This window comes from Aythya ferina, assembly GCF_964211825.1.
Source record: "Aythya ferina genome assembly, chromosome: 9".
Taxonomy (NCBI): domain Eukaryota; kingdom Metazoa; phylum Chordata; class Aves; order Anseriformes; family Anatidae; genus Aythya; species Aythya ferina.
Window position 1 is genome coordinate 16,112,420 of NC_140305.1, and position 25,285 is coordinate 16,137,704.

At 41.0% G+C, this 25,285-nt stretch overlaps 1 protein-coding gene across 1 annotated transcript in view; it reads right to left on the minus strand.

The window, feature by feature from the left end:
• Nucleotides 1-1,667: 1,667 nt before the first annotated feature.
• LOC311441102 (IgGFc-binding protein-like) overlaps nucleotides 1,668-25,285 on the minus strand; it is a 74,268-nt gene continuing 50,650 nt past the window's right edge. The window contains exons 75-103 of the mRNA XM_084528759.1: nucleotides 24,396-24,545; nucleotides 23,537-23,793; nucleotides 23,349-23,433; nucleotides 23,158-23,226; nucleotides 22,810-22,875; nucleotides 22,261-22,356; nucleotides 20,890-21,137; nucleotides 20,413-20,590; nucleotides 19,446-19,554; nucleotides 18,841-18,932; nucleotides 18,026-18,202; nucleotides 17,370-17,572; nucleotides 16,943-17,087; nucleotides 15,943-16,181; nucleotides 15,116-15,280; nucleotides 14,562-14,686; nucleotides 13,639-13,907; nucleotides 12,359-12,567; nucleotides 11,768-11,909; nucleotides 10,289-10,539; nucleotides 9,535-9,664; nucleotides 8,340-8,508; nucleotides 6,904-7,080; nucleotides 5,455-5,585; nucleotides 4,525-4,724; nucleotides 3,413-3,551; nucleotides 2,920-3,051; nucleotides 2,271-2,385; nucleotides 1,668-1,936 (exon numbers count right to left, since the gene is read on the minus strand). Of these exons, the coding sequence (XP_084384885.1) occupies nucleotides 1,780-1,936; nucleotides 2,271-2,385; nucleotides 2,920-3,051; nucleotides 3,413-3,551; nucleotides 4,525-4,724; nucleotides 5,455-5,585; nucleotides 6,904-7,080; nucleotides 8,340-8,508; nucleotides 9,535-9,664; nucleotides 10,289-10,539; nucleotides 11,768-11,909; nucleotides 12,359-12,567; nucleotides 13,639-13,907; nucleotides 14,562-14,686; nucleotides 15,116-15,280; nucleotides 15,943-16,181; nucleotides 16,943-17,087; nucleotides 17,370-17,572; nucleotides 18,026-18,202; nucleotides 18,841-18,932; nucleotides 19,446-19,554; nucleotides 20,413-20,590; nucleotides 20,890-21,137; nucleotides 22,261-22,356; nucleotides 22,810-22,875; nucleotides 23,158-23,226; nucleotides 23,349-23,433; nucleotides 23,537-23,793; nucleotides 24,396-24,545 (4,625 nt within the window). The 3' untranslated portion in view covers nucleotides 1,668-1,779. The remainder of the gene's footprint in view (nucleotides 1,937-2,270; nucleotides 2,386-2,919; nucleotides 3,052-3,412; nucleotides 3,552-4,524; nucleotides 4,725-5,454; nucleotides 5,586-6,903; nucleotides 7,081-8,339; nucleotides 8,509-9,534; nucleotides 9,665-10,288; nucleotides 10,540-11,767; nucleotides 11,910-12,358; nucleotides 12,568-13,638; nucleotides 13,908-14,561; nucleotides 14,687-15,115; nucleotides 15,281-15,942; nucleotides 16,182-16,942; nucleotides 17,088-17,369; nucleotides 17,573-18,025; nucleotides 18,203-18,840; nucleotides 18,933-19,445; nucleotides 19,555-20,412; nucleotides 20,591-20,889; nucleotides 21,138-22,260; nucleotides 22,357-22,809; nucleotides 22,876-23,157; nucleotides 23,227-23,348; nucleotides 23,434-23,536; nucleotides 23,794-24,395; nucleotides 24,546-25,285) is intronic.

Sequence of the window (25,285 nt, forward strand, 5' to 3'; positions counted from 1 at the left end):
TCAGAGGAGCACTGGGTTGCAGTTCTGCTTTCTCTTTCATCCCGTTTCAAATCTGAAGTATTTACAGGACTCCACAGTGGAAAACCAAGGTGATTCCTACACTATTGAAATAGCAAAGTGGATCCATGAAACCCGGAAATCTACTCTACCTGGGCACAGATGAGCCATGTCACATTGGAGAGTCAGGGCTATGATCCTCTAGGGTATGGGTTGTGCTGTGCTCCTGCCAGCTACAACAGGAGGTGAGCGTGGTCAGCACTGCTCAACATTCACAGAATTGCACTGTTAGCAAGTATGGGAGAGCAATAGGAAGCTGCTGCTGAACAGGCAGGAAAGATGCCTTTATGAATGTGGTGAAACTGCAGCATAAGGTTGATAGCTCATTTGTGCACAGGTAGGTCCCTCGCACTAACTCGTTTTCATTATGTAATGACACTGAAAGCCCCTTTCCATTCACATCTGTTCCTCATTAGCTGGGTTGTGCACGTATGGACTGCTGGCATGTTCTTGAATGGCCTTTTATCCACCTGACTGTCCATGGGCATTACAAATACTCTTCTGGCTGACAGCACGCATGAGATTCTGGATACAATAGGCAGGGAAAGAAGGGGCAAATTAAAAATAACCAGCATCGTGTCAGAAACAACAGGAAGCCCACACTGTCCCTCCTGCTTCCTCCCCCTTTACCCCAGCTTTTATTGCTGAGAATCCCATCAGACAGTATGGGATATCCCCGTGGTTATTGGGGTCAGCTGTCCTGTCTGTATGGCTTCCCAGCTTCTGGTACTTGCTGGTGGGGCAATGTGACAAACAGAGAAGACCTTGGCTCTGTGTAAGCACTGCAGAGGAATAGCTAAAACCTTAGTGTGTTATCAACACTTTCCTCCCCCAACTCTAAAACATAGCACCATAGGAGCTTCTTTAATGAAAATTACCTCTATCCAATACCAGCACGGTGTTGTTGGGCCTTGCTGCGAATGACTTGGATATTCTGCTACTGGAGATTCCTTAGCATGATCCAGGACTGAGCTGATGCAAATCTCTAACCACATTCAGCATGGCAGCTTCAGAATTTGCAAAGACCCCAAGGAGAACTTATGACAGGATCTCTTTATTCAGGGAGTTCTTGTTAAGTTATGCTCTTGCTTAGCATTAGCACCCGCAGACAGGGGCTGATGACAATCATTGCTCTCATCCACTCTGTCCTGACAAGGAGGCAGCTGTCATTCAAACAACTGCTTCTTTCAGAGTGGCACTCCCAGGGGGAGAGAGGAAGGGGGTCATCTGTCACCAGATAAGCTCAGTGTTTTAACTATTTCTCTCCTCAGTCAACCATGCCTTGTCAGAAGAGGAGCAAGAACTATGTCCTGCTTAATCAACCCATCCCCTCCCATTGAAGATTTTGGGTAAAATAATTTCAAGACCACCTGCCTGGGATGTTATAATTAATTCTGACCTCATCAGTCCATATGCTTATAGTCCATGCATCTATAAGAGGCACATATGCAATAGTGTGCAGCTTGCTTGTGCTGCTGAATTCTGACTGGACTTAGTGTTGTTCGAATGGCTTCTGAGGATAACACAGCAGTAATGTGCGCTAGGACTTATTTCAGTTTGGGTCTAACACATGAAATCTGAGAGATAGTGTAGACAAAATTCCAAAGATCTTCAGCAAATGCAATAATATATTTATTATTGATTTTTTTTTCTCAACATATTAGATACATTATTAAAATACAAGAACAGAAAAGTAATACAAAGAAATTAAAAAGATGTTAACTATAGGTGTGTATCACGTGCAGATTCATCTTGATCAAATGCAGTGTTCACTATGCAGCCATAATCTTGTTCATATACGTTGTTATCTGATGTATCCCTGGACCGGTTGAAAGATGAATCTCTTGTTTTGGCACCTGTACTCATCTTTCTCTTCCTTCTGCACAAAAACAAATAGCAACAACCATCTTTAATTTCTATTCTTATCTGTAGTGGGAGGTCAAATAGTGGTGTGAGCACATATAATGTCAGATTTTGGAGAATCCCAAGTTTTGTGATAATGGTACATATGCCTTATGCAATAAGAATAGCATATGTTCATCCCTGTAGAAAAGACTGTTTTCCTTCACATTCCTCATATGAGATCCTGAATGCTGTACTTCCTTTCTGGTCCTGAAGGTATGGGATTAGGGTGAATTCTGAGAGTTTACAGGTGCTAAAAGAAGTTTGCATCTTGACTGTGCTGAATGTAGCAAATACGGGAAAAGGCTTACCTGTGCAGGTACACTGCAGAGGAGATGAGAATGAGGACAACAATCACACCTGCTGAAACTCCAACAGCGATGGCAACTGTATGATTCTCAGGAGTCCCTGAGGTGCTTGTTTGATCTGAAGAAGAAATGAGCCCTGTTAGCATAAGCTAAGAGTGCTGTGAACAGAAGATTTTTCTCAATCCCAAGTGTAAAGCTGCTCACTATGGAATCTGAGCACCAGGCAGACATGCCTATCTGCTTGGCTTACACTGTGTTCTCTGACTAATGTGGCTGTCAGGAGTGGTGTCAGACCCAGGCCCTGTATGATCATCCTTTCTTACATCTCTTTGCTGAGAGATGCGCTTCTTTCTGCTTGGATTCACCAGTACAGACGTGACCACCTAGTTTGTGGTACAAGGCCTAATATGTACTCCAAGGAATAGTGTCAAGGGCTTAGATAGGACATGCAGTGGAATTATTTCTAGGGTCAGCCTCTGTCCTGCCTATGACTAAATTACAAGATGTCCATAAAAAGATGTGATGAGGTCCCAGTCTGATCTGACACCTGCCTGATTTGCAGCACAGACAGCTCAGTCTTCTCCATAACGGCACATGTTTTTGATAGTGGTGTGTATAATGCAGAGAGTGAAATCCAAAATAATTTTATTACCTCTTCTTTCAACGTCACAGATTTGTCCTGTGTACAGCTCAGAACATTCACAGTAGAAGCTGCGAGAAGTACCATTGGTTGTTTCAGAGCAAACTCCATCATTCTGACAAGGAGTTGGCATGCATGGTCCACCTAGCAAAAAGATAGGAGAAACACTTGAGAATCTCGGAGAATCCAACCCTGAGAAAGCTGTTCTTGGTTAGATTACGCTGACTGCTAATGCTGGACATGCCCTGTATTTTAAGACCTATGGTTCTGTACTTGACAACAACAGTATGGGAAAGAAACACTTTCTACGATAGACCATCAAAGATCCCGTGTATGCTTACTAAGGGATTTCACAGGCAATATCTATGTCATCCATACCTATCGACATGTCAGGATTTTCTTCTGTTCAAATTATTCCATCCATCCCAGACCCAGTAATGCCCTATAAGCAGTAACTCAAGACTTAGCATGATAGGCAACGTGATAGGATTAGTGGTTGACTCACTCTTGTAGCATCCACGAGTGTAGTTTGAAACGTTGCAGATTTCATCAGAACCACACCCTATTGTAGTGCAGGAGACAGTGGAGCTTTCCGTGCACTGACATCTCTGAGAGCAGTCATCAGTGATGAATATTTCTCCAATCTGGAAGACAGCAGTTAAACATTAAAAAATACCAAACAGAATCACCCAGGAAAATATGTATGGAGCACTGGGGACCCATGCTACTCTCTCTAATGTCTTCCTGATGAATGGCAACATGGCACATATATATATATTTATTTATTTTATTTTTAGAAACTTGTACTAAGAAAGCAAGCAAACAGCTTATTAATCCAGCTCTTTGAAACTTAAAGAAGGCTCAGGAAAGAAAGCAAAAGAACAGTTTGGAGTGTGAAATCCTAGTCCCAGACTGAGTATGTGGGCAACCAACAATGTTTAATGGTTGCTGGAAATAAAGTGGCAGATGCATCCCATTGTGCCTCCAAGACAATATGGAAAAGTGCCATGTGCCATTTTTCTGGCAAGCCCTACCTGTCCATCCTGTCTCCCTCCTCCCATAACAGCATCTTTACTTGCCTTAGGCCTTGTCTATATCAAGTCTCCAGTGTTCAAACAAAAGATTTCAAAGCTGTTTTATTCTGCAGCTAGAATGGGAGGAATCTTTGGATTTCTCAAAATCCAGCCTTGCCTGGCGCTCTCTTCATGCTGCAGCCAGCTCTACTGACTCTCGGCCCTGCCTGTACCACTCTTCACTGTGAATGACCACCGTGAATGAGAGAGTTTTTCTGTAAGTAGTGTGTTGTAAATTTTAGAGCCTATGAGGCTATTGTTTAGTGTGATAAAGGTGAAGAATTAACATGGAGGTCAGAGAGTAATCATATGCTTCCCTCAAGTGCCTGCCTTGAGTATTCTGGCAAGCAAAGTTTCAGAGGCAGACTGAGGGGTCTATCCTCTCTTCTCTTCCTCCAGAGACCAGAATATTATTAAACAAATCGCTCTCTGTTTCTAATATAAAGTTACGTGCTGAGGAGAACAATGAGATTGTCAAAATAATTAGCAGAAGAAAATACTGTTTAGCACTGTCAGAGCTGTCTGGCCCGCTGAGACACTGTACCTCATAATATTTGTTGAGGTATGAGCAGCCACACTGACTATAAGGCACACATTCAAAACCACTAAGAACGTAGCCAGGGAGACATTCACAGCCTTCAGCACAAGGCCATTCACACTCAGAGGGGCTGGTCAAGTCGCTGCAGGATGCTGGACATGCAGACATGCATGAGCTGTATTTGCTGTTGGCTGGACACGGCATCTCTGTAAGAATAAGGAGAGTTCAGTTATAACACGTTGCTGTGTGCTAGTTATATGTTGTCTTTTCAGATCCACTTAGTAGGAGGCAAAATGATGAACGCATACACAGAGAAGTTCATATATATCTGATGCTACCGACATAAGTGAATCACTCCAAAATCAGGAAGTGCATTGTGAAAGCTATTGGTATGCTGTGCTCTCAGTCTGAGTTTTCAATGATTTCAAATAACTTCTCACGCATTCAGGGTAGCTATCCTTGAAAGTACCAGAGCTTTCACAGCTCTGAGAAGTGTGTTTCATCAAGAATACAAAGTCACCTAATCATGGGTGATGCAGGGTGGGTATGGTTTGATGACTATCCCAACTTGAAGAAAAAAAAAAAAGGATTTGAGATTATTGTAAGATTTAATTTAGCTTTTTGAAGTCTTAAAGACAAGTTAGGAATGGGGACATTTTTTCTCTCATAAAACTTCTCATGATGAGGAGCTGACTGCTCTGCTTTCCTAAGTAACTTTCTAAACTGGGTTCTAAATGCAAAACATCAGCATAAGACTCAGAGGAGGGGAGCAAAGAATATGTGTGTGCACTAAACCAAGAGCAATGATTGAAGCGTGAATCAACATATTATCAAAGCTAAGAAGCTTTGATATATGGTGCTTCTAGGAAAAGCCTAAAATCTCAGCTTTTGAGACTTTTAGGGGGAAACCACATTGTGTTTTTTTCCTGTGCTTACCACAAGCTGTCTCTTGCCTCCAGCCTTCCATATTGACTCCTTTCTCCTGACAAGCCAGCACGTACTCCTCCAGACTGCGGCATAATGTAGTAGTGTCGTCTCTGTCCACACACATATCAAAGATGCAGCTCCTGTTTGCAACATGAGAAAGTGTTCATGCCCAAAACCTTTGTTATTGCTTATCTTCAGATGCTTTTTTGCCTGACTCCGTGTTACTTCCATTTGATCAGGTCATTTGTTGTGCTGCTGCTGCTATTATGTGATGTGCTCATACACACAGAAGTAATAAGCAGGTGACTGACTTCTTGTAACAATAAGTTATTTTTCGCTATCTGCTTGTGTTTCTGACTAGCGTATCTACATCTTGCTTATGGAGCACTTTTTAGTGCTGCTGTGTCTTATATCTGGACTGCCGACTTCTTTCAATATTTGGGTGCCCTCACCATGTTCATATACATTGAATAGTGATGCAGAATTCTGGTTTACCCAGTGTTGTTTGCTAGTTCTACATTCTCCACTTTGATCATCATCCGAATATCAATGGCCTGATTTTAAAAGGCATTGAGAACTGAGGTGAATAGGATCTGCAAATATGTGGTATCTCAGAATATCTCTTAAGTGAGAGAAAGATAGGCTTGCATTAAGAATCAGGATATATAACCTGAAGCCAGTCATCTAGTTTATTTGGCTTAAGATACCTTCACATTATTCTGACAGCTAAGAGAGACTTCAAGTGGGCACTACCTATCTTTAAACATTAGTTACAACTATATGACTAAAGAAAACTGGTATCAACTTGGCAATTTTATGACCAATGTTGGATGAATGTTGGATGAATGAAGTGTGGATGAACCAACAGGTTTCATACAGTTCAAAAGGAGGTGTATAGGAACTGTGTACATAGGAGGCCAGATGAACAAAAGGAATTGTATTGCAGATACCATGTTAGTTATTCTCCACTAACCTATTTTTAGAACTGCTCCATGACAGACTCAAGAAGTATCGCTAACAGCTTCAGCCTTTGTGGCTATAGCTTGAAGAATACATTTTAAGAAGCTAAAATTGCTAAAAGGAATCTAATAGAGCCAATTACTGAATTCTCACTGAATGTGGAGGAGAACTTCAAGAACATTGGGAATTCCGGTTTACAGATATAATGTTTAGCACTTCTGCTTTATCTCTCTAGGAAAATAGGAAAGCTACTTTGTAGAGCTAGTACAAAAGTGAAACTCTTAATAGATGGAAAGATGGATCGTCACAATTCTTTACAATCAAATAAGGGGTACTAAATATATAAATAATGGAAGCATTGGGCCCCAGTTCTCCAAAGACACCTAACATCCTCAATTCCTGAAAACTGAAGATGTACAGTTCTTATCAGAAACAAGCTGCAAAGCTGTTTTGGAAACGGGGAAAAAACAGACTAGATTGTTTGCAGCAGACACTTACATCGAATAGAAATCTGGTGAGACTTCAGAATGACACTTCGCAAAAGGACCATTTGACTGAGTCAGAATTTGACATTCAGAAGTGCTGTTTTCTTGTGTCAGCTGATTTTCACTGCAGCCTTGGAAGAGTCCTGTATCTTGTACCACCTCAGACTCATCTGTTGGACTGACATCTCGTCTGGAAATGAATTCATTATGAAACCATCAGTTCTCTGTACATCCAGCATTCATGGTACCAGTAACGCTACAAGAGTATTTCTGCCTTGTAGTAGAAGTGTTAGTTTATTTCTCTCTCATGGCTTATGGCAATGCGAAGGAAATAGATAAAGCAAATCTATTTGATATAAGGAAATAGATAAGGCAAAAAATGTACTAGAAAACTTCCTACCATTTCAAAGATTTGTGGATTTTTAATTCAAAAATGATAGCTGTAATTATCTCCTTGTACATTCTGTATGACACAGGTTTCATCCATGTCTCCTTTATGCAATCCATTCAATAAAACTTGAATGTTAGTCAGAATGATATAACTGGAGTAAGCCACCATTCCTTGGAGATATTCTCACTTTCACTGAAGAACTGGCTGCATGCCTGAAGTGCCAGAATTATTCTCTAGGCAGAGCTTCCAGAGTCTCTTTATGCTCAACATTAGTCTACATACTGCTTTCTACTATTTTGCTAGATAAGTTTTTGCAGCCAAATTATATGCTGACAACTAATACAATTCTATTTACTTACAGACAAAAAAGTTCTGTTAGTGTCTAAGAAACCTCCAAAAGCCTTTAAAAGCAAACTGAGAAAGTAGAAGGAGAGAAGGAAACTTAGTTCCCTGTTTCAAGGTTCTGTATAATCTTATTAGCACAGAATCGGCCTGACCACAAATATCACATTCATTTTTACTCAAAAGAATGCCCCAACTTTTTCGTACTGGAAGAAAACACAGTGTAGTCATGAAAATAAGGAAATTAGACTCTTAAAGAACCTCTTCTGAGAGGAACTGTGAATTAATTTTGATGAATTTCAAAGATACATTCATGTTCCAGAGGGAGGGATGACACTGAACCAGGATCTACCCTCCCTCAGATCCATACAGCAAACCATGAACTTTATCTTTGCCAGGACCCATGAGCTTGGTAGAGACCTTATTCATCTCTGTCCCCTAGCAGTTGTAATGGCTGTGATGCCAAATAAGGACACTGAACTGGAGTAATGAAGTGATAGTTCAGGCTTTTTTTTTTTTTTTTTTTTTTTGCTAGATAGAAGGGCACTTATAGTTCACTGTAGCGATGAATGGGAAAAGTCCCTTAACACAGACCAAGGGAAGAAGAAATAACAGATATTCAGACAGCACAGTTAGTCCTGGATTTTAAGTATGGTTTAGTTCACTGACTTCCAGTGGCTGTGTTTGCCATGGGTATTGAGTAGAAAATTAAGTACCTGAGACGAGAGGTTTTTCTGTTCAGAGGAACTTTCCAGCTCTCACCAAATATATTCACATTCTTCTGCAAAACACCATTTGGGCTTGTGAAGTCATTTCTGGATCTCCCGTCAAAGTCACCACACAAACCTTCTACTTTGTCCTTGTAGGTATTGGCCAGCTTTAAATCTAGGAAAGTTCAGAAGAAAAAAAAAAAAAAAAGCCATTACACAGAAATATTTCCTTCTGAGGGTATCAAAGAGGTGGAAAGAGGTGCAAAGTACTTCCACAATTCAGATTATAGTTGCTACTGTGATGTGGGCCTCATACATCAATATAAACACTGTCCTAAGCTACTGCTCATATGTGGATTCACAGGATTGTTTTCTGTGCTCTGCAATATGGATCATGAAAAAAGTAATTTATTCCTGCCAATAGGGAATCTCCAATGTTATGGCATGACATCTCCACCTGAGTGCTCTTAGTGCATACAACCTTGCAACGAACTGATTGCACAACCCATCTTTGCCCTTCACTTACTATCCACTTGCTTGTTGAGAAACAGAATTCCTATAAAAGAGACACATTCTTTCTGCATTAGGAATTTTAGGATTTGAAATGATCAGATATAACATCACTATATTATGTTGTAAAACAGGGGTAGTTCTGCTTTGAACAGAGGAGGTAATGCATGTTCAACATACATGTACATTAATGAGTTGTATGTACATCATGTACATGACATAAAATTCCTGCTTAGAAACACTACAGAATGCTATTAGCTGGAATAGACTTGAGAGGAAGCAGGTAAAAGTATGCAGTCATAGTTGTTTAGCTTGAGGACCTCACTCCTGTGACTGGGTTAAGCTGGCAATGGGTCAGATCAAGACTTTGCCCCATCATCCTGATCAGTAGCTTAAAGTAGTTTGCTTCTGTTTACATCACTCAGGCCTCACTTTACATGAAAAATAGTAGAACAGTCTGATTCTACATCTAATTTCTCCTAAGTTCAGGTGCATCCAGATAAATGCCAATTTTACGCTTTCTTGAGAAATATTTTTTGTTTTGTTTTTCTGTAAGTTCATAACACAAAAAGGCATGGGCTTACAGGGTGAAGATTTCTAATTTTCCCTTGGGCTTAGACCTCCTCTAGAATGAGAACATTTTTTGACTTGGGGCATAAATAGCCCTGCAGATTGTCTTAGCAGCACTTACCTGCATTTTGATTGCCATCAAAGCTCACATATAAGCCAAAATCTGTCTCCAGATAAATTCTTCTTGTCCTCTGATATATACGAATACCTTCATGAGGACGAAGAGGGGGTCTCACCCTCACACCATCCAACTAAAAGGAAAAGAATAAGTTATAACTCATAATATACAGGCAAAATTCAGATGTGGCTTCAATACAGGACAACGTTACAAATGAACATTCCTCTTTTCTAGTTTTATGTTAGATATATTCAATAATTTAACCAGGCAAAAAAACTCAGTATTCACTTTTTTAAAGTAACGAAATCATATATTAAGGAAAGTGCTCTGGACACAGTTCTCATATAATCCTAAGAAGTTTCCATTACTGAACTAAAAAGCGTGTATATGAGATAATGTACACTCTTACATACCAATGAAGAGGATTGAAATACAGTTTTTCTAGCATATTTCACACTTTTCCCTACAACTGGTAAAATTGTATGTGGCTTTATTGCACGTATTGGATATTTGGTATTTAATTTCTAAATATCTTTTTTTTTTTTTAATTCATTCATTTTAAGTAGAATTATATCTTTCACAGCTATAGAGAAAAAAATATCAACACACCTGAAATCACATTTTTGTTGCCTCATAGCATTGCTCTAATAATGCAGTTAGCTTTAATACTTAAGTTCTTCAAAACAGACAATTATTACTCCAATGTGTTTTATTCCAAGAGATAACCTTTGTGCTCTGCAGTCAGTAAGAAACTTACCAGTATCTGCTTGCCCTCCCTGAATCGCACTTTGTGATTGTAAACATTGATGAGAATCTCTTTCAGGTAAGTAATGCGTGAATTTCGATGAAGAGGATAGTTCATGCCTTCGATGCTGAATGGTGTCAGAGTATAATGTAGATCAGGGATGGTCTGAGCCACAATATAGGTGTATTTCCCTTGAAAGTGGTGCACCAAACCATCAAAGGTGACATAGTGTGGATCACCCATGATGCGGCATGTCCCAAAACCTAAAGGAGAAGAGTTTCATTATCCTCCAATATGCATGCACCTTTGCAAGGTCCCATGCATGGATCAGTTTAATATAGGTTAGATAAAAACAATTGCTGCTAGCATGCAGTTCTCTTAAAATAAAGATAGGTGCTCAGGCATCACCCTAGTGAATGGGCACTCAGAGAGCCAACCAGAGAAACTCATTCCTCTGCTGAGAACCAGTGAGAGCCAACTGAACTGAAGCACAGCATTATGGTTTACAGGCTTTATAGGCACTAAACTGTCCACATTGGTCCTCTGCAGAGGAATGACTTTGCCACACAGCATGGCTTGCAGTTGGCTCTTAGAGATGTCAGTTTCACAATCCTCAGCAATGTGTTCCAAAAATTATTGGAACATGACAAGAAGTGTCTAATTTTGAAATGCTGTCACACTGATTTCTTTTGAGGTTACTAAATTGATGATTGGGTTCACCTGACCTCACAATCAGATGCAGTATTGCCTAAGTATTCTCATTGACCATTGAGTGCCAACCATTACCCAAAGGACAAGGCTGCCTTTAACACTGCTGAAGTGCCTCTGCTGTGGTATTTTGCAAAAACGGAATGGAGGAAATCGGTTTGTACTATGCTTTTGTACTGATCATCAGTACAGTAGGACCTATGCCATCCTATTCTTCAAAATTGTAGTACAGAGTCACCAGCCAACAAGCTACCTACTAAACAGTCCAATTTACCTTGGGAATATGGAATTAGCTATAACACAGCAGGGTAGACACCCAAAAATAGCAGCTTAGCCAAAGCAAGTACTGTCTGAAAAGCACCAAAATACTTTGACTGGCCTATTAAGCGTATGTTGAGATCTGTTCTGTCCTGTTTTGCCTTTATTTTTTTGGTGTGTTTTCAAGTCAACATGCAATGAAACAAAAAAGGGGGGATTATTGCCAAAGGATTCACAGGCATACCTGAGTTTTATTTTTAAACCAGTCAGACCGAACTGCCGATTTTATTAATGTATATAAACTTTCAAACCCTTGTTCCACTCCTCTCTAAACTTCTCTGTCTTGTACTGGAATTTTCTGTTCTGAGAACTGAGGCCTTTTTGTGGTCAATAATGTGTCATCAATAGCACTGGCACACCTGCCAGTGGAAAAGGCTGGAAGTGCCAGGGAAGGAGCAGACACCTACATCCCTCCTCCTTCTCCAGCCTTCACGGAATACCAAGTGAAAACTTGCCTGCACATACCTGTTGGATTGCACTTGTATTTTCCACTTTTGATCACGCAGGTTTCTTCAGAATCACAGCTATAGCTTGTACATTGGATGACACCATTCTGCTGACACTGACATCTTTTGGCACAGTGTGCAGTTATCCAAGTCTCCCCAGCCTGGACACAAGTTATGTTCACATGTTACCAAGGTGCTTAGGATTGCAATGCAGTAGAAGGTCAATATCAAAAGGTGTGGGGACTGGTTAAGTGCAACTTGTCCTGCTGGCCATTCCACAACTGTTTAATCCAGGTATAGTCTCACTAAAATCTTGGGAGGAGGGGACCTCAGTCCATTTGTTTTCCATGTGAGAATTGGAACATAAAACAGGAATAGGATAGGTTACCTGATTAACTCTGATAAACTGATTAGTTTCCAATATGCCTTAATTTTGGTGTCAGGTGCAAAGTGCTCCTGCATTTCCTAATACTTGAGCCTGCAGCTTACTAAACAGATGAAAGGTGTTTTAAGTGGTAGACTGAAGATTTTTCTCTCTATCAGTCGGTTGGAAAGGGGACCAATTTCCTACAAGCTTTGCAGTCAGAGATTTGCTCCACAAACTACTTACACTGTAGTAATTGTTGTCATCATCCCTGCAGCCACAATTGCTGAGAGGTACACAGTTGCCATTACTGAGCACATAATTATTATCACATTCACAGCCCTCTGTGCACTCTTCTGTCTTCTCACAAAGGGAAGAGGCAAAAATGTCATTGCATGTTGATGGGCAGGAGGAGGCACAGTTCGTGTAATGGCTGTGGGTTGGACAGGGCAATGCTGTGTGGGTGAAAGGAAAAGAACCCGTGTTATTAAATACATTCAGAAACTGCAAACTTGTGCCTGCCTGAAAGCCACAGTTTGGCCTGTAAAATGGTAGTGTAGGATTGCCTTTTTATAGCTGATTTTCATCATCAATCAGTTGATATTTTTTAGTTTTGATATTTCATTAAAAAATGAAACAGAAACAAAACAAAAACAAAAAACAGAACCCTCAATGGAGCTGCTGATTGAGTTTTATTACGGTCATGTCTGAACTAGTAGCACCTGGGGCCAGGTCGTTCACATTCAGTCGCAAATGCCTCTCTAAGAAATATGAATCATTAGGGTAAATTTCTTAGGTTTGTCCCTCCAGTGATGCAAAGCAGGAGTATATCTAGCTTAACCACAGACATAAACATGTGCAAGAACAACAAATGTGTATTGTCAAACTGAAAATTAATCTAGGTCTATATCCTACTTTCCTACATTCTGCCAATGGCTAGAGATGCATAAGAGGACAAATCAAGAAACAGGGTAGCAGAGAGTATTCCTCTGTCCAGTATTTTCCCCAGCTTGTGGCAAGGAGGCAGGTAGGAATTTCTGAGGAATTCAAATTAATTTGGCTTGTTTTTTAATCAGTTAACTGATTTGTCCTCTACAACACTGTGTGACAATTAATTCCACAATGTAAAACTAAATCGGGAGTGGGGGTGGGGGAGGAGGGAACGTCAAAACCTCTAAACCTACCATCCTGTAATCTTTTTTTTTTTTTTTTTTTCATAATTAGTTGGTAGCTTTGTAGAATGAATGGAGTGAGGTAGTATCTTGTGACATTCATTTGGCTACTAAAACCATTCTAACTCCACACTACTATCCATCACTTGTCTAGTCCTGAGTTGACATCATTGGGTTTAGTTCAACCTGAACACAATTCAGCACCGCAAACAAGTCATAAAATCATAATAATAGAATTTTATGAGAATTTTGGTTTAATCATCTTTTATGTAACTTGTCCACCTAATACTGCTAATTCATTTTTATGCTCTCAGTGATCCAAGTTTCTGATTTTTCACTTGCTTGTGCACTTACGACAAAATGTGTTGTTCCTCCATATAATGGTGACGCCTTGATTCCTACAGGTGTCCACATAAAATTGAACTATGTCGCAGAGAGTGGACTTCATGCCGTTATACTGGCACATGTCATGGATGCAGATCTTTATGAAGTCTTCAGGCTTGACCAGACTATGACATTCTTTGAACTTGTCTGAGTTTAGGACATTGCACTGGCTTTCCATGACTGGTTTATTCTCAGCAGTGCAAGGAGGAACATCATCTTCTCTTGAGTCTGATAAACAACTGCATGAAAGCACAGAAATAGCTGCATTTGAGTTTCAAGGACATATGGGACATATGTGAGCCTGAGACAGAAACTGAAAAATTTGTTGCTACAGAAAGGTTCAAAATAAATAGTGCTGGAGACTGCTGCCTTCTGTCAATGACTGATAGAGTAGCAGCAGTAAACCTGCCTGACAATCACCACGCTCTTTCTGACCTTGGTTACTCCCCTTAAACCTGACCCTGACTAGAGGACTGACTTCGCAGCTTGACTGCAGACCTGTTGGGTCACTGCAAAGTTGTGTGGTGATCTGGACCCTTGGCTAACCCCGTCTGTCACTCTTGGGCGTGTCCCTCAGCTGACCCTCACTGTTACCTAACACCATCCTCCTGCTCTAAGTGTTTTCAGTGTAAGTTAAACATAGTCTATGTTCACACTGTGGACTATCCCAAAGCCTAATTCCCCAAGTGTGTATGTAGATCATTAGAATGGCTGTGGTTTCCATCTGGCCTGTTCAGTGGTTGCCTGTAGTTAAGATTGTTTCTTTGAGCTTCAAACTGAAGAGGAAAATCTCATATATTATAGTTCACGTGTTAGAAAGTAGCAAAATGGACAAAATAATTAAAGAAAGACTGTTTTTCAAAGGAAGATGGAAGGTATGAAGTTATGCTTACCCTGCATCACTGTCTTTTTCCACTTTCCAGCTATTTCCAAACTGTGTGATACTGACAATTGTACCATTAGGCAAGGACAGATCATCTTCAAGGTTGTCATTGAAGTTACCACACATACCATGTACCTGCAAATGAACAAGAACCATATTCTAAACACTATCTGTTCTACCCCAGCTTCCCCAATAACTTCTTACTCATTGCCTATGGAATGATATGGTTAAAACACTAACAACAACCAACCTTGCATTAGACATTTCAAACATACTCATTGATGTCTGGCTGAACCAATAGAAAAATAAAAAGTCACTGCAATAGATCTATGATACCCTAAGACTTCAAGCCGTTTAATTCTTTAAACTGGATGTATTCCCCTAGCTTTGTCATCTTCTGTAAGTACTCCTTTAGAATACATGGAAATTGTTGCGAAGAGAAAAAAAAAAAATAGTGGGAAAAAACAAGTGTTTTAATACAGGAAGGAAGAAAGCAAATGAAAATTAAATGTCCAAAGCAGCAGTTCTGAAAGAGCACCAATATGTTTACACAGTAAATCTTACCTTTGAGAAGTAAGATTGTGGGAGGGTGATTTCCAGATAGTGATCGCCATCGTATTTCACTACCACACCAAAGTCAGTTTCCACTACTATGTATTTGCCAACATTTCCAATGGACACGCCCCGCAGCCTGTTCTCCACTGGAGTGTAGACTCTTTCATTGTTTAACTGGAGACATAAATCATTTGTCAGTGTGGACATTCTTCCATGAAAGTTTTTCTGTTCACAATCTATATTCCTTGGAGTGCTGAAGATGACTCTGTGACAGTTTTAGATCCTTTACATTTCCAGTATTGCATATGCCAACTATGGGTTGTAGAAATCAGCTTTTTAGCTGAGGTGAGCTGGGCATGACTCATAGCTTGTGCCTTTAACAGGGAGCTGAAAAGATCTGTGGTATTGAGCAAGCTCTTACCCTCCCATAGGTAGGACTCCCTGCTTTTAGTACTGCCATGTATCCCCAGTGCTATTCCAGACCAATATGGCACAGCTGCATTTTCCTCTGCTCATGTCAGCTAGCTATAGGTGATTGGGTTGATGACAGGCATTGAAACGGGGAGGACTGTTCTTTAGTTCAGATGACAGTTCTCAGATCTGGAGGCTCTGGCTCCATCCCCAAGACATAGCCAATAGAACAGTAAACCCAGAACAGAAGCCTTGGGAACCAATCAGAAATTGTATTTCCCAACATCAAGATAATGGAGGTCCCTGTAAGGATTAAGGATATGCATACGTGTTCCTTATGAAACAGGGAGGTCCTTTTTCCTACAGCTACTGTAGTGAGCTAATTTTAGGATACTTCTTGCAGTAAAAAGAGTACTACCACCTACCAGGATTCCTTTGCTTTTCTGAAGGGTGATTCGTACACCATACAGATCTATGTAGACTTCCTTCAGGTATGTGGCCCCTCGTAGCCCTCGGTCTTCATTCTTGCCAAGGATGGTTATATTTTCGACACTCTCACTGATGACCTCAACCAAGGTGTAGGTGCAGGTACCCACAAAGGTGTACATCAATCCATCAAAAGTGAAATAATGGGGATCTCCTGCTACCTGACATGTTGCTTGGCCTGAAAGTGAAAAAAATATCTAAGAACCTTGGACTGGATTTCACCACGGACGCAACTGATGAAAGACATTTGCATTAGCACAGCAACCCAATCCTGATTATTATTATGTGGAGCAACTTTCATAGAGGTATTTCAGGTTCATGACAATGGCAATTATTTGGAAATTAAAATTTTCCAGAAAGTGTCTCCTAAATTTAATTCGCAAATTATGTATAAACTGGCAACATTGCAGCAAATAAACCTCTTTATCTGTTTCCATATGCTGTTGTACATACGACGCATGGTGGTGAAGAGTAATCCAGAGCTTTCCAATGTAGCAGTAAAAAAATACATAATTATTTGTTTAAATATAGGTATAAACATAAATGTAAATAAATATGCATCTATATATCTAGATATTTAAAGAATTTGCCAACACACAGGCTCTCAGAATTAGCACTTCTTTTCAATTAGTCTGAAATTTAGAACTCACAGAACTGGTGATTTGGGATTTTAATTTGTATTATCAAGACAAAAAGAACCCAAGTGACCTTACAAGCTTTTGAGCAGCATCAATTTTTGCTGACATCAATTGCAGCTGAAGAGGATCTGTGATTGCAAGACAGATCATCATGTCTTTTTGTCTCTCACCACTGGCAGCAGTTACTTGAAACTATCTTTGCCATCACACATGAAAAAATATATATGAGAAAACTAGAGGGAGTAGACAGATCTAATTATGGAATTGACAATGACTCACAGAATTTGCTGGGAGGACTTACCATTGGAATGACAGCCCAGCACACCATCCTTGACACTGCATTCCTCTCGTACTCCACACTCCCAGGGTGAGCATACAATTTTGTTTTTAGCATTGCAGGTGCAGCGTTCATTGCAGGGATAACTGGTGAACCAGCTTTCACCCAGCTGAGGGAAAAAAAAAAAAAAAAAAAGTAGAAGTATATACTATAAGTTAAATATGCAGGTAATATCATAAAAGACAATCATTTGAATGTGAGTGATATATATAATCACACAGCTCACTGATCAAGAAAACTCTCAAAGTGAATCTATTTTGCTATTATTAACAGTGTAAATAATAATTGTGCTAGTGTTATTAATATATATTTATTTTTTCCTCACAGTGATAACAATTGAGATACCCTGTTCTTTCACTTCTTTCTTTAAACAATGTCTGTAGTAACTTACCTGGTGGTACTGGTTTTCTTCATCAACACAACCACAGCTGCTTTCTGGAACGCATGTGTCTCCACTCAGAATATAGCCTTCTTTACAGAAGCAACCTTCCACTGGTAACGAACTACAAGAAGTGGCAGTTGAGTTGCTCACACAAGTAGAGGGACACCTAGTACCACAGCTCTGGTAGATGCTGCCTCCAGGACAGGACATTGCTAAAGACAAAAGGAAAAAATAAGATCGCTTGAAAGGATCTTCAAAGATGTCAATGAGCACTTGTTTATGGAGCCTTGGAAATACCAGCTCTATTTGCATGGAGGATGGTGGTTTTCAGTAGGACAAAGCAGCAGTTGTTCTCCCAGTGCAGAAGCTCACATAAGACACACCTACCTGTATATATGTATATAATCAAACCTTTCCAAGTAACAAATAGGAAATTATTAAAGCTCAAAGGATTAGACCCAAGTGTATCCAAAAGTTCATGTGAATTAGTGAATTATATTAGTACTGGAATAGTGCATAAGCTGAAGCAGGCCCAAGACATGACAAAAGATAGACTATACTCAAAGCATTACATAAATTAAAATAACATACATGAAAGGTAGAGAAGAATGTGCATATGTTTGAAATTAAATCCAGAATAAATATTTGTAAATCACAACACTCACGGCAAAGGGTAGTATTTCTCCACTCTATACATATTCCAGCATTGTTACATGACTCAGCATAGGCCTGCAGTCCGTAGCATAAGGATGTTTCCTGTCCTCCAGTGAAACACATGTCATAAACACAGCTTTCAAAGAAATTTTCTGGAGGCACTTTGGTGTGGCAATCCTTGAAGAGTCCTGTGTAAATTAAGAAAGATATAGAAGGACAGAAAAGAAAAAAAAAAAGTGAGGAATTCATCACCATCAGCATCTGTGTTCTGTCTTGGCAAAAATATTGAGTGCTCCAGCCTGACTTTGTTTAGTAAGTTAAACGAACCCTTGAAACTGAGTACACACAGTGAAACTTGGCCCTCTGGATCAGGCTTGTTTCTTGTCTCTTGTTTTTGCAGGATTGATACAACATAGTTTACAAAAAATAGGAGTTGCTGACTAGGCAAGCCACTAATTCTAGACAACTGCAGGGGATCTCTAATGCAGAGAACATCTACAGAATTTCAGATAAAGTATCTGTACTACACGAAATGACAGTGCCCTCTGAACTATTTCATTTAGAAAGCAGAATATAAGTCGCTATGAATCAAAGAACAGCTATGACTCCCTGTGAACATTCCCAGAAAATTTTCAAGGACTCCTTGGTACTGTCTGAATAGTTGACATATCTTGACCTATGAATTTTATTTTGGCCACCTGAACTGGAGGTTTTATATATTTCCAGTGTGAGTTCAGAACAATGGACAAAAGAGACCAGACATCACAAGCTATAATATGCAAAAGTGCCCCTTCACATGGCTCAAAGTGAGCTACAAACAGAATACCTGTTGGGTCTGTGATCATGCCACATGCAGTGTTCTTCTTTGCGTCATTCTCCAGATCAGCATTGCATTCTTCTTCTATCCCACTAGAGCAACTGGGGAAGGCAAACAAAATAAAGTGTTTATTTATATCTCTTACTATTAGATCTATGGTGGAAGATTGACACATGCTGACCCTGTACAACAGGGTGTATTTTGTTACAGTCACAAGATTTTTATCCAGCTTCTTTGAAAGGTTGATACAAAGCCCATCTCTGAATGGACTCCCTTTTCAATGCCATTTGGGCTAATTAAAGATTTATTCTTAGGTGGAAAAAGAGCTATGGGATACAATCAGCTGATGATTTCCAGAGAACTGAACTGAAATCCCCCACCCCCAGTCCCCACCCCTACTCAGCACACAGTTCTTTGGAAAAAAAAAAAAAAAAAAAAGGCTTAAAGGATGCAAGCCCTCTTCTCATTCCCTGTTCAACGTGAAGGGGGAGCTCCCTACTTTTAACCAGCAGTTGGAAGATGCAAAATAGTACTGGATGATAACGCCAGCGAGTGGGTAGATATTTGATTTTATAGAGTTTGATTAGCAAATATGCTTGGATTCTAGTACATACATGGTGTTATTCTCAGGCACAAGCCAGCTTTCTCCAAGTTCATTGGAACTACTTGCAACGTCACCATTGGGCTTTATGTTGTCATCAGTTGGATCACCATTATAATTACCTGAGAGGATTTAAAAAAAAATAAAAATTTATGGGATACATGAATTTAACACCTAGGTAGAACAAAGCTAGGTTTCAGACTGTAAAATACACTGCAGTGAACTAGTGAGAGTATATATGCAACATCAATTTATACTGGACAACATAAGAAGAGCTCACTTGTGTTTTAGACTTTGACCACTGATAAGGGCTGGCTTTTAGAGACTTAGATCAAATTGTATACTAGAAAGAATTGCTTAGTTGAAAAAAATATCTAATATTGGTGGACTAAAATTCAAATGGTGTCATTGGCACCATGACATCCTCAGATAGGTTTCTGAATTCAAAGTGTAAAACACTGAAGCAGAGAGACTTGAACTAGGAAATTTCAGATGATCCAGATCAAAGAATAATCAGAAAATCTATCTGGAAGTATGTTTCATGTATTTATCTAGATTTCAGAATGTTGTTCCAACTATATCTGCTCAGGTTCAGGCATTATCATCAGAATATAAGTAACAGAAAAATGTACTTGTAGAATTCTTGAGTAGATGCATGCAAATATTTACTCTTACTAATATACACTGTAGAATTAAAGTGAGATTTTTTGTTGGTGGTGGTTTTTGTTTTTTTCTAATCTGGCTAAAAATGTTATTTGTAGTTATACCTCACAGCATTCCAGACAAATACATATTACCAGGAATTGTATAGCAGTTGACAGAAACTGAAAAACTTTTGCAACTTTTCCTCTCTGCTGTAAATTCTAGTCCCTTTGATAAGGACTAGGTTGATGTAGAGTAATTATGACATGCTAAGAAAAAACTTTGAGTAATCATGAGTCTATACAACTCACTAAAAAGTGACTAAGCCTGTGACTTACCACACAAGCCACAGAGCAGACCACTGTAATCAGAGGGCACAGAGACTTCTGCATAGTGATTTCCATCGTATCTCACCCACAGTCCAAAGTCAGTTTCCAAGAGAACGTATCCACCACTGCTTTGAATACTGATCTTCCTTTCAATAAATACGGGCAGGTTCATTCTCCTGCCATTTACCTGTAAAGCAAGTTGTAAAAGTTAGCATACTGCTGCTAGAACTTCTACAAATACCAACAGGTAGAAGAATTTAGTGGACAATATGATCTTGTGCACAAGGAGAACAGAAAGCAATTAAATAATATTTCATATATTTCATATGGGCAAGTTTTTTTTGAAATCTCATTATAAGAAGTATATTTAACAAATGAAAAAAAAAAAAAAAACAGAAAAATCTCTATGAACTCTACAATCAGAAAAAAAGTCATTATCTGTATGTCAGTTGAAAAATATTGCCTTTTAAACAAGTATTTTCTTACATTCACTTTCTTGTTTTTCAGCATAGAAATCTGATTGCCATAGACTTCTACTTGCACTGACTTCACATAAGAGACTTTGGTATTGGCTCCTCTGTGCTCATTTGTTGTGGACACATCAAAATATGGAATCCTCTGAGAGATGTTGCACACTTTGGAGAGGGTGTAAGTGCAATTTCCCATGAAATGAAGAACTCTGTGATCAAAAGTGTTATAATGTGGATCTCCAGAGGCACTACAGGAGGCATGGCCTAGGAAGAAAGAAAGACAGAATAGTTCCATTTGAATCTCTGCTGTGACTGCTGCAGTAACTTTGTTCCCATCATACATTTTATTTTACTTCATAATTGCTGCTTAGATGCAATAGTGGTGGAATCAGTCAAGGACAGAGTGCAAAAGAGACGTGCAAACTTTCCACAGGAGAAAACACCATTCCACTTTAACTAAAAGTCACCCTGATTCTGTTTAGTGCCTAAAACTGGAGGAAGGAAGCAGTTTATATTTATCTTTATTGACATTTTAGTGTATTTTCTAAGTAATAAAATAAAAATTACCACAATGTCTCTGCCTTTTTCAGCACCATATAATTGGATTATATCTAAGATAAAAGCTAGACTTAGAAGTTAAATTAAATTTCAAAATACTACAAGCAAAACCATATATATAACAGTTGAAAACTTGATGCAGAAAATGTTAATTAAAATATTTACACACATGGCAATAAAGGGTATATAAAATAGTTATACCAAGCAGCTGGTCTACTGATACTAAAATCCCTGAAGCTACCTCAAATGGGACCTGGAGCAAGGTTTCCATAGTGACATATAGACTCTGCACCGAACAACTGTCTAACCAATCAGACTGCATGTAGCAAGGAAAAGCTCTGACCTTCCACTATTAAAATTCACTTGGCTGTGAGAACTGAAGTAAGAAAACTGAACAGTTAAAGCAGGAAATCAGAGATGGGTACTGAAAACAACAATACCCAAGCTTGGCTGGAGTGTGGATGATGCTGTTGTACGTGAAGGCTGTGTTGTGGTGTCTGGCAAGGGAATTGTGGGTCTTGGTGTAATTGGACCTACCACTAGAGAGAGTGAGAGATCTATGTCAGCATGGGAGTTTCATTCCAAACAGCTGGTTCGCGCTTAATAGAAAATCCAGTGTGATGGCAACAGGGTGCTAAAGCAGTGGTTCCAAAGTGACATTTCAGAAATACCATCAGCACTCAACTGCTGTGTCAGCAAGATGATTCTGTGACACAAGCAGAATCTAAGGCCAGTTGCAAGAGACGAAGTACACTTGCTACCGGACCTTCATGCAAATGGACAGTATAGAAACTGAAGATAAAAGACATATAAACAAGAAATGCTATACCTGAACTTGGTGTAGGTCTTGGTGGTGATGGAGTGTGTGCAGGCTGTGTTGTGGTGACTGGCAAGGAGGTCCCAGGTTGAGATGTTGATGGAGCCACTGCAAGAGAGAATTAGAGGAGATCTGCATTCAAACAGGTTTGTTCCAGGCAGCTGATCCACTCTGTGCAAACACCCCAACACCATGTCAAGAGAAGCCCACAGCTGCAATCAAGCAGTGGCTTTTCTGAAAAACTCACACCTCTCAAGCTCTCCCACCAGCATAGCTGGGTTGTAAAAAGAAGCCCAGCTCCTTTACTACAGTTTTTCCAGCCCCTGGCCATGGACCTCAAAGAAAGCAAACAGTAGTGTTGCCAAATGCAGTAGAAGATTGGCACAGCTGACATTTCCTGAGCTCCTTGCTGGACTTTTTGGTGCTGACCATGATCTTTTCACAGTTTCCCATATGGCATGCCTGCATCTGTGGTATGCTTTAGAATGGCCTGCCAAGTTAAGAACTCTAGCCCAGTGCTGACCACAGCTTGTAGAAAAGATGAACAGGGGACAGGCATACCTGTGCTTACTCCAGGTTTTGTTGTCCATGGAGGCTGTGTAGTAACATTTGGCAAGGCAGTAGGATCTGTTGGATGTAGAACAAGATGGAGATACAGAAGCTGCTTTTCAGACTGAAGATTTCCTTCAGGCAGCTCTTCCACCCTTACCAATTATGCAAACATTATGGAAAACTGTGCGTACAGCAAGAATGACTGTGTATCACTATCAAAAAAGATCTTCGCACAAGAAGGTACTTCCATTCAAGTCAGACCCAGCGCACTGCCCAGTTAATCACATCCTGCCACCTCCTCTCCACAGCCCACCCTGACCGAACGCTGCAGCCCCGTGACTCGTCTGCTCCGCTCACCTGAGCTTGGCGAGGGTGTTGGTGTCCCAGGTGTTGGTGTGCTGGTGCTAGGTGTTGGAGGTATATCGCCTACGAGAGACACAATGGCACATGTAAATCAATCCCCCTTGACCAGATCCTCTTCAAGGCAGAAACTACATTGACTGCCACGACAAGCAAGCTGCCCTTTCCCAAGCCGGGTGATGAGGTACCTGGGCAGTATCCCTTTTCAATGGACAGATCATCCAGTGCCACGTCGCTGCGGAAATCTTCCCCCCATTGTCCCTCGAGGACAATCTAAGGGAAGGGATGGTTTCCAGCATTAGCTCCAGCCACAAACATTGTGTGCCATTTCAAAGCACACTCCGTCTCAGATGGCAGTTTGAGCCTCTGCCCTTACCTGCATGTTTCCTGTGCTGTGCACCGTGACCTCTCCCAAGTGCCATCTGTCCCCGTGGTTCCCAGTTGCTTCCCAAACCTTCAGATGTTCTTTGTCCCTAGTCACGTACACCCGCAGGGCCATTTCTTCAGCCACGCCGTACATGTGGTACCAGAAGCGGAAGCAGTGCGGTCCCGTTGAGTTGCACACCGGGCTGACCAGCTGAGACACCAAGTACGGGTAATAGGAGCTCCCATGCAGGTAGATGTAGTAGCCGTCTGAAACAAAGTGCCAGCCACACTGTCGCACACCATCAAATCTAGACAAAGCACCCAGGAACAACCCAGGCACGGTCGTGGGAGCGCCTCCTGCTGCAGTTTAAGGCAGGCAAAAGGAGCAAAGAGAGCTCCTTCACTAGCCACAAGCCCCCAGCCCCAAGTCTACCTACAAACCGTGCTCCCAGAGGACGTGCCAGCTCTATGGTTTGAGCAGGGCAATGGCATCACCTCCGAAGCACCGCCATCATCCTAGCATGGCTCTGCAGCTTTGGGGCCCACTCATCGTTGGCTTCTGGAGAAGCCAGTGTCTCCTAGAAGAGACCCGTTCCTGTTCCCCCAAGACAGTCTGCCATCAAGCTTTGCATTACTTTTCCCCTTGCACGACAGATCCTTGCCTGTCCTGGCAGTACCACAGACTGATTCCCACACCTGAAAAGCTTCCTAAAGAAAGGCTCTGGCCCTGGGGGAGACTGCTACAAATGGCTCTGGATCAAATCCAGGAAACATTCGGCCTGTATTCGCTGTTGGAAAAGGTTTGTTGCCATCTTCCTAAGGACACCCCTCGGCCTGAATGACCGTCACAAGCTGGCTGCTGCTCCTACCTCCTGTTGTGTGGTCGAAGGAAGGGCCGGTATCTGGCGATGGTGTTGGCCCCTTGTGCCTTGTCCAGTCGATGCTGCTGGACGCCTCCTGGACCCACTCACAGAGGTCAACGTCAAATGTGCAGTTGAAATTGCAGGCTGTTGGCAAAGCTGGATACGGCGTGGAAAGGAAAGCAGAGTTTCTAAAGTAAGGGTGGGGCCACCTTTTCCCAGTGTCCCACAGGGCACACCAACACCCCTGGCGTGCTCATGGCCGGGTGAGGATGGCCAACCAAATGCAAGTAGGCAGCATCGTGGTGTAGTAGAGAGCAACCCGAGGACAGACAGGCTGAGGAGCAAGGCTGTTCCCAGGACATTGTCCCTATCCCGCGCATTCCCCAATGTTCATTGGTGAAGGCTTCTTCCTCTCTCCCTCCTCTGGGACACCCTTCTTCTCTCCACCTCTCCAGGTGGTACCTTGCTATGCCTCCCAGAAGGTCAGGGGCTCTGTCTTGGGCTGAATACTATCAATGATTTCCTAAAACATTAGGGCCTTTCTGCCTTATCCGTGAAGCAGCACTTCAAATAAGAGAGGGACAGTCGTCAGTAAGGTCTTAGTCATCTTTGACGGGCAGTGGGATGCCGTCCTCTAACATCCCTCAAGCAACGTCTGCCTTCCTAATGCCAAAACGCTGATGACACTACACCCTGGACAGGCCGCTTCCATACTAAGGACAAGCAATGCTGTCAGGAACACAAGAACATTCTGGGCAGGATTCCTCTGGCAGAGAAGGCAAGCCTCCCTGGACTGCAAGTCTAGGAAGTATTGGGCACACCCAGCAGATTTCCTGTGGCAATGAGAGGGTCCAGGATCTTAAACCTTAGCCGCAAGACTTAAGGACAAGGAACGT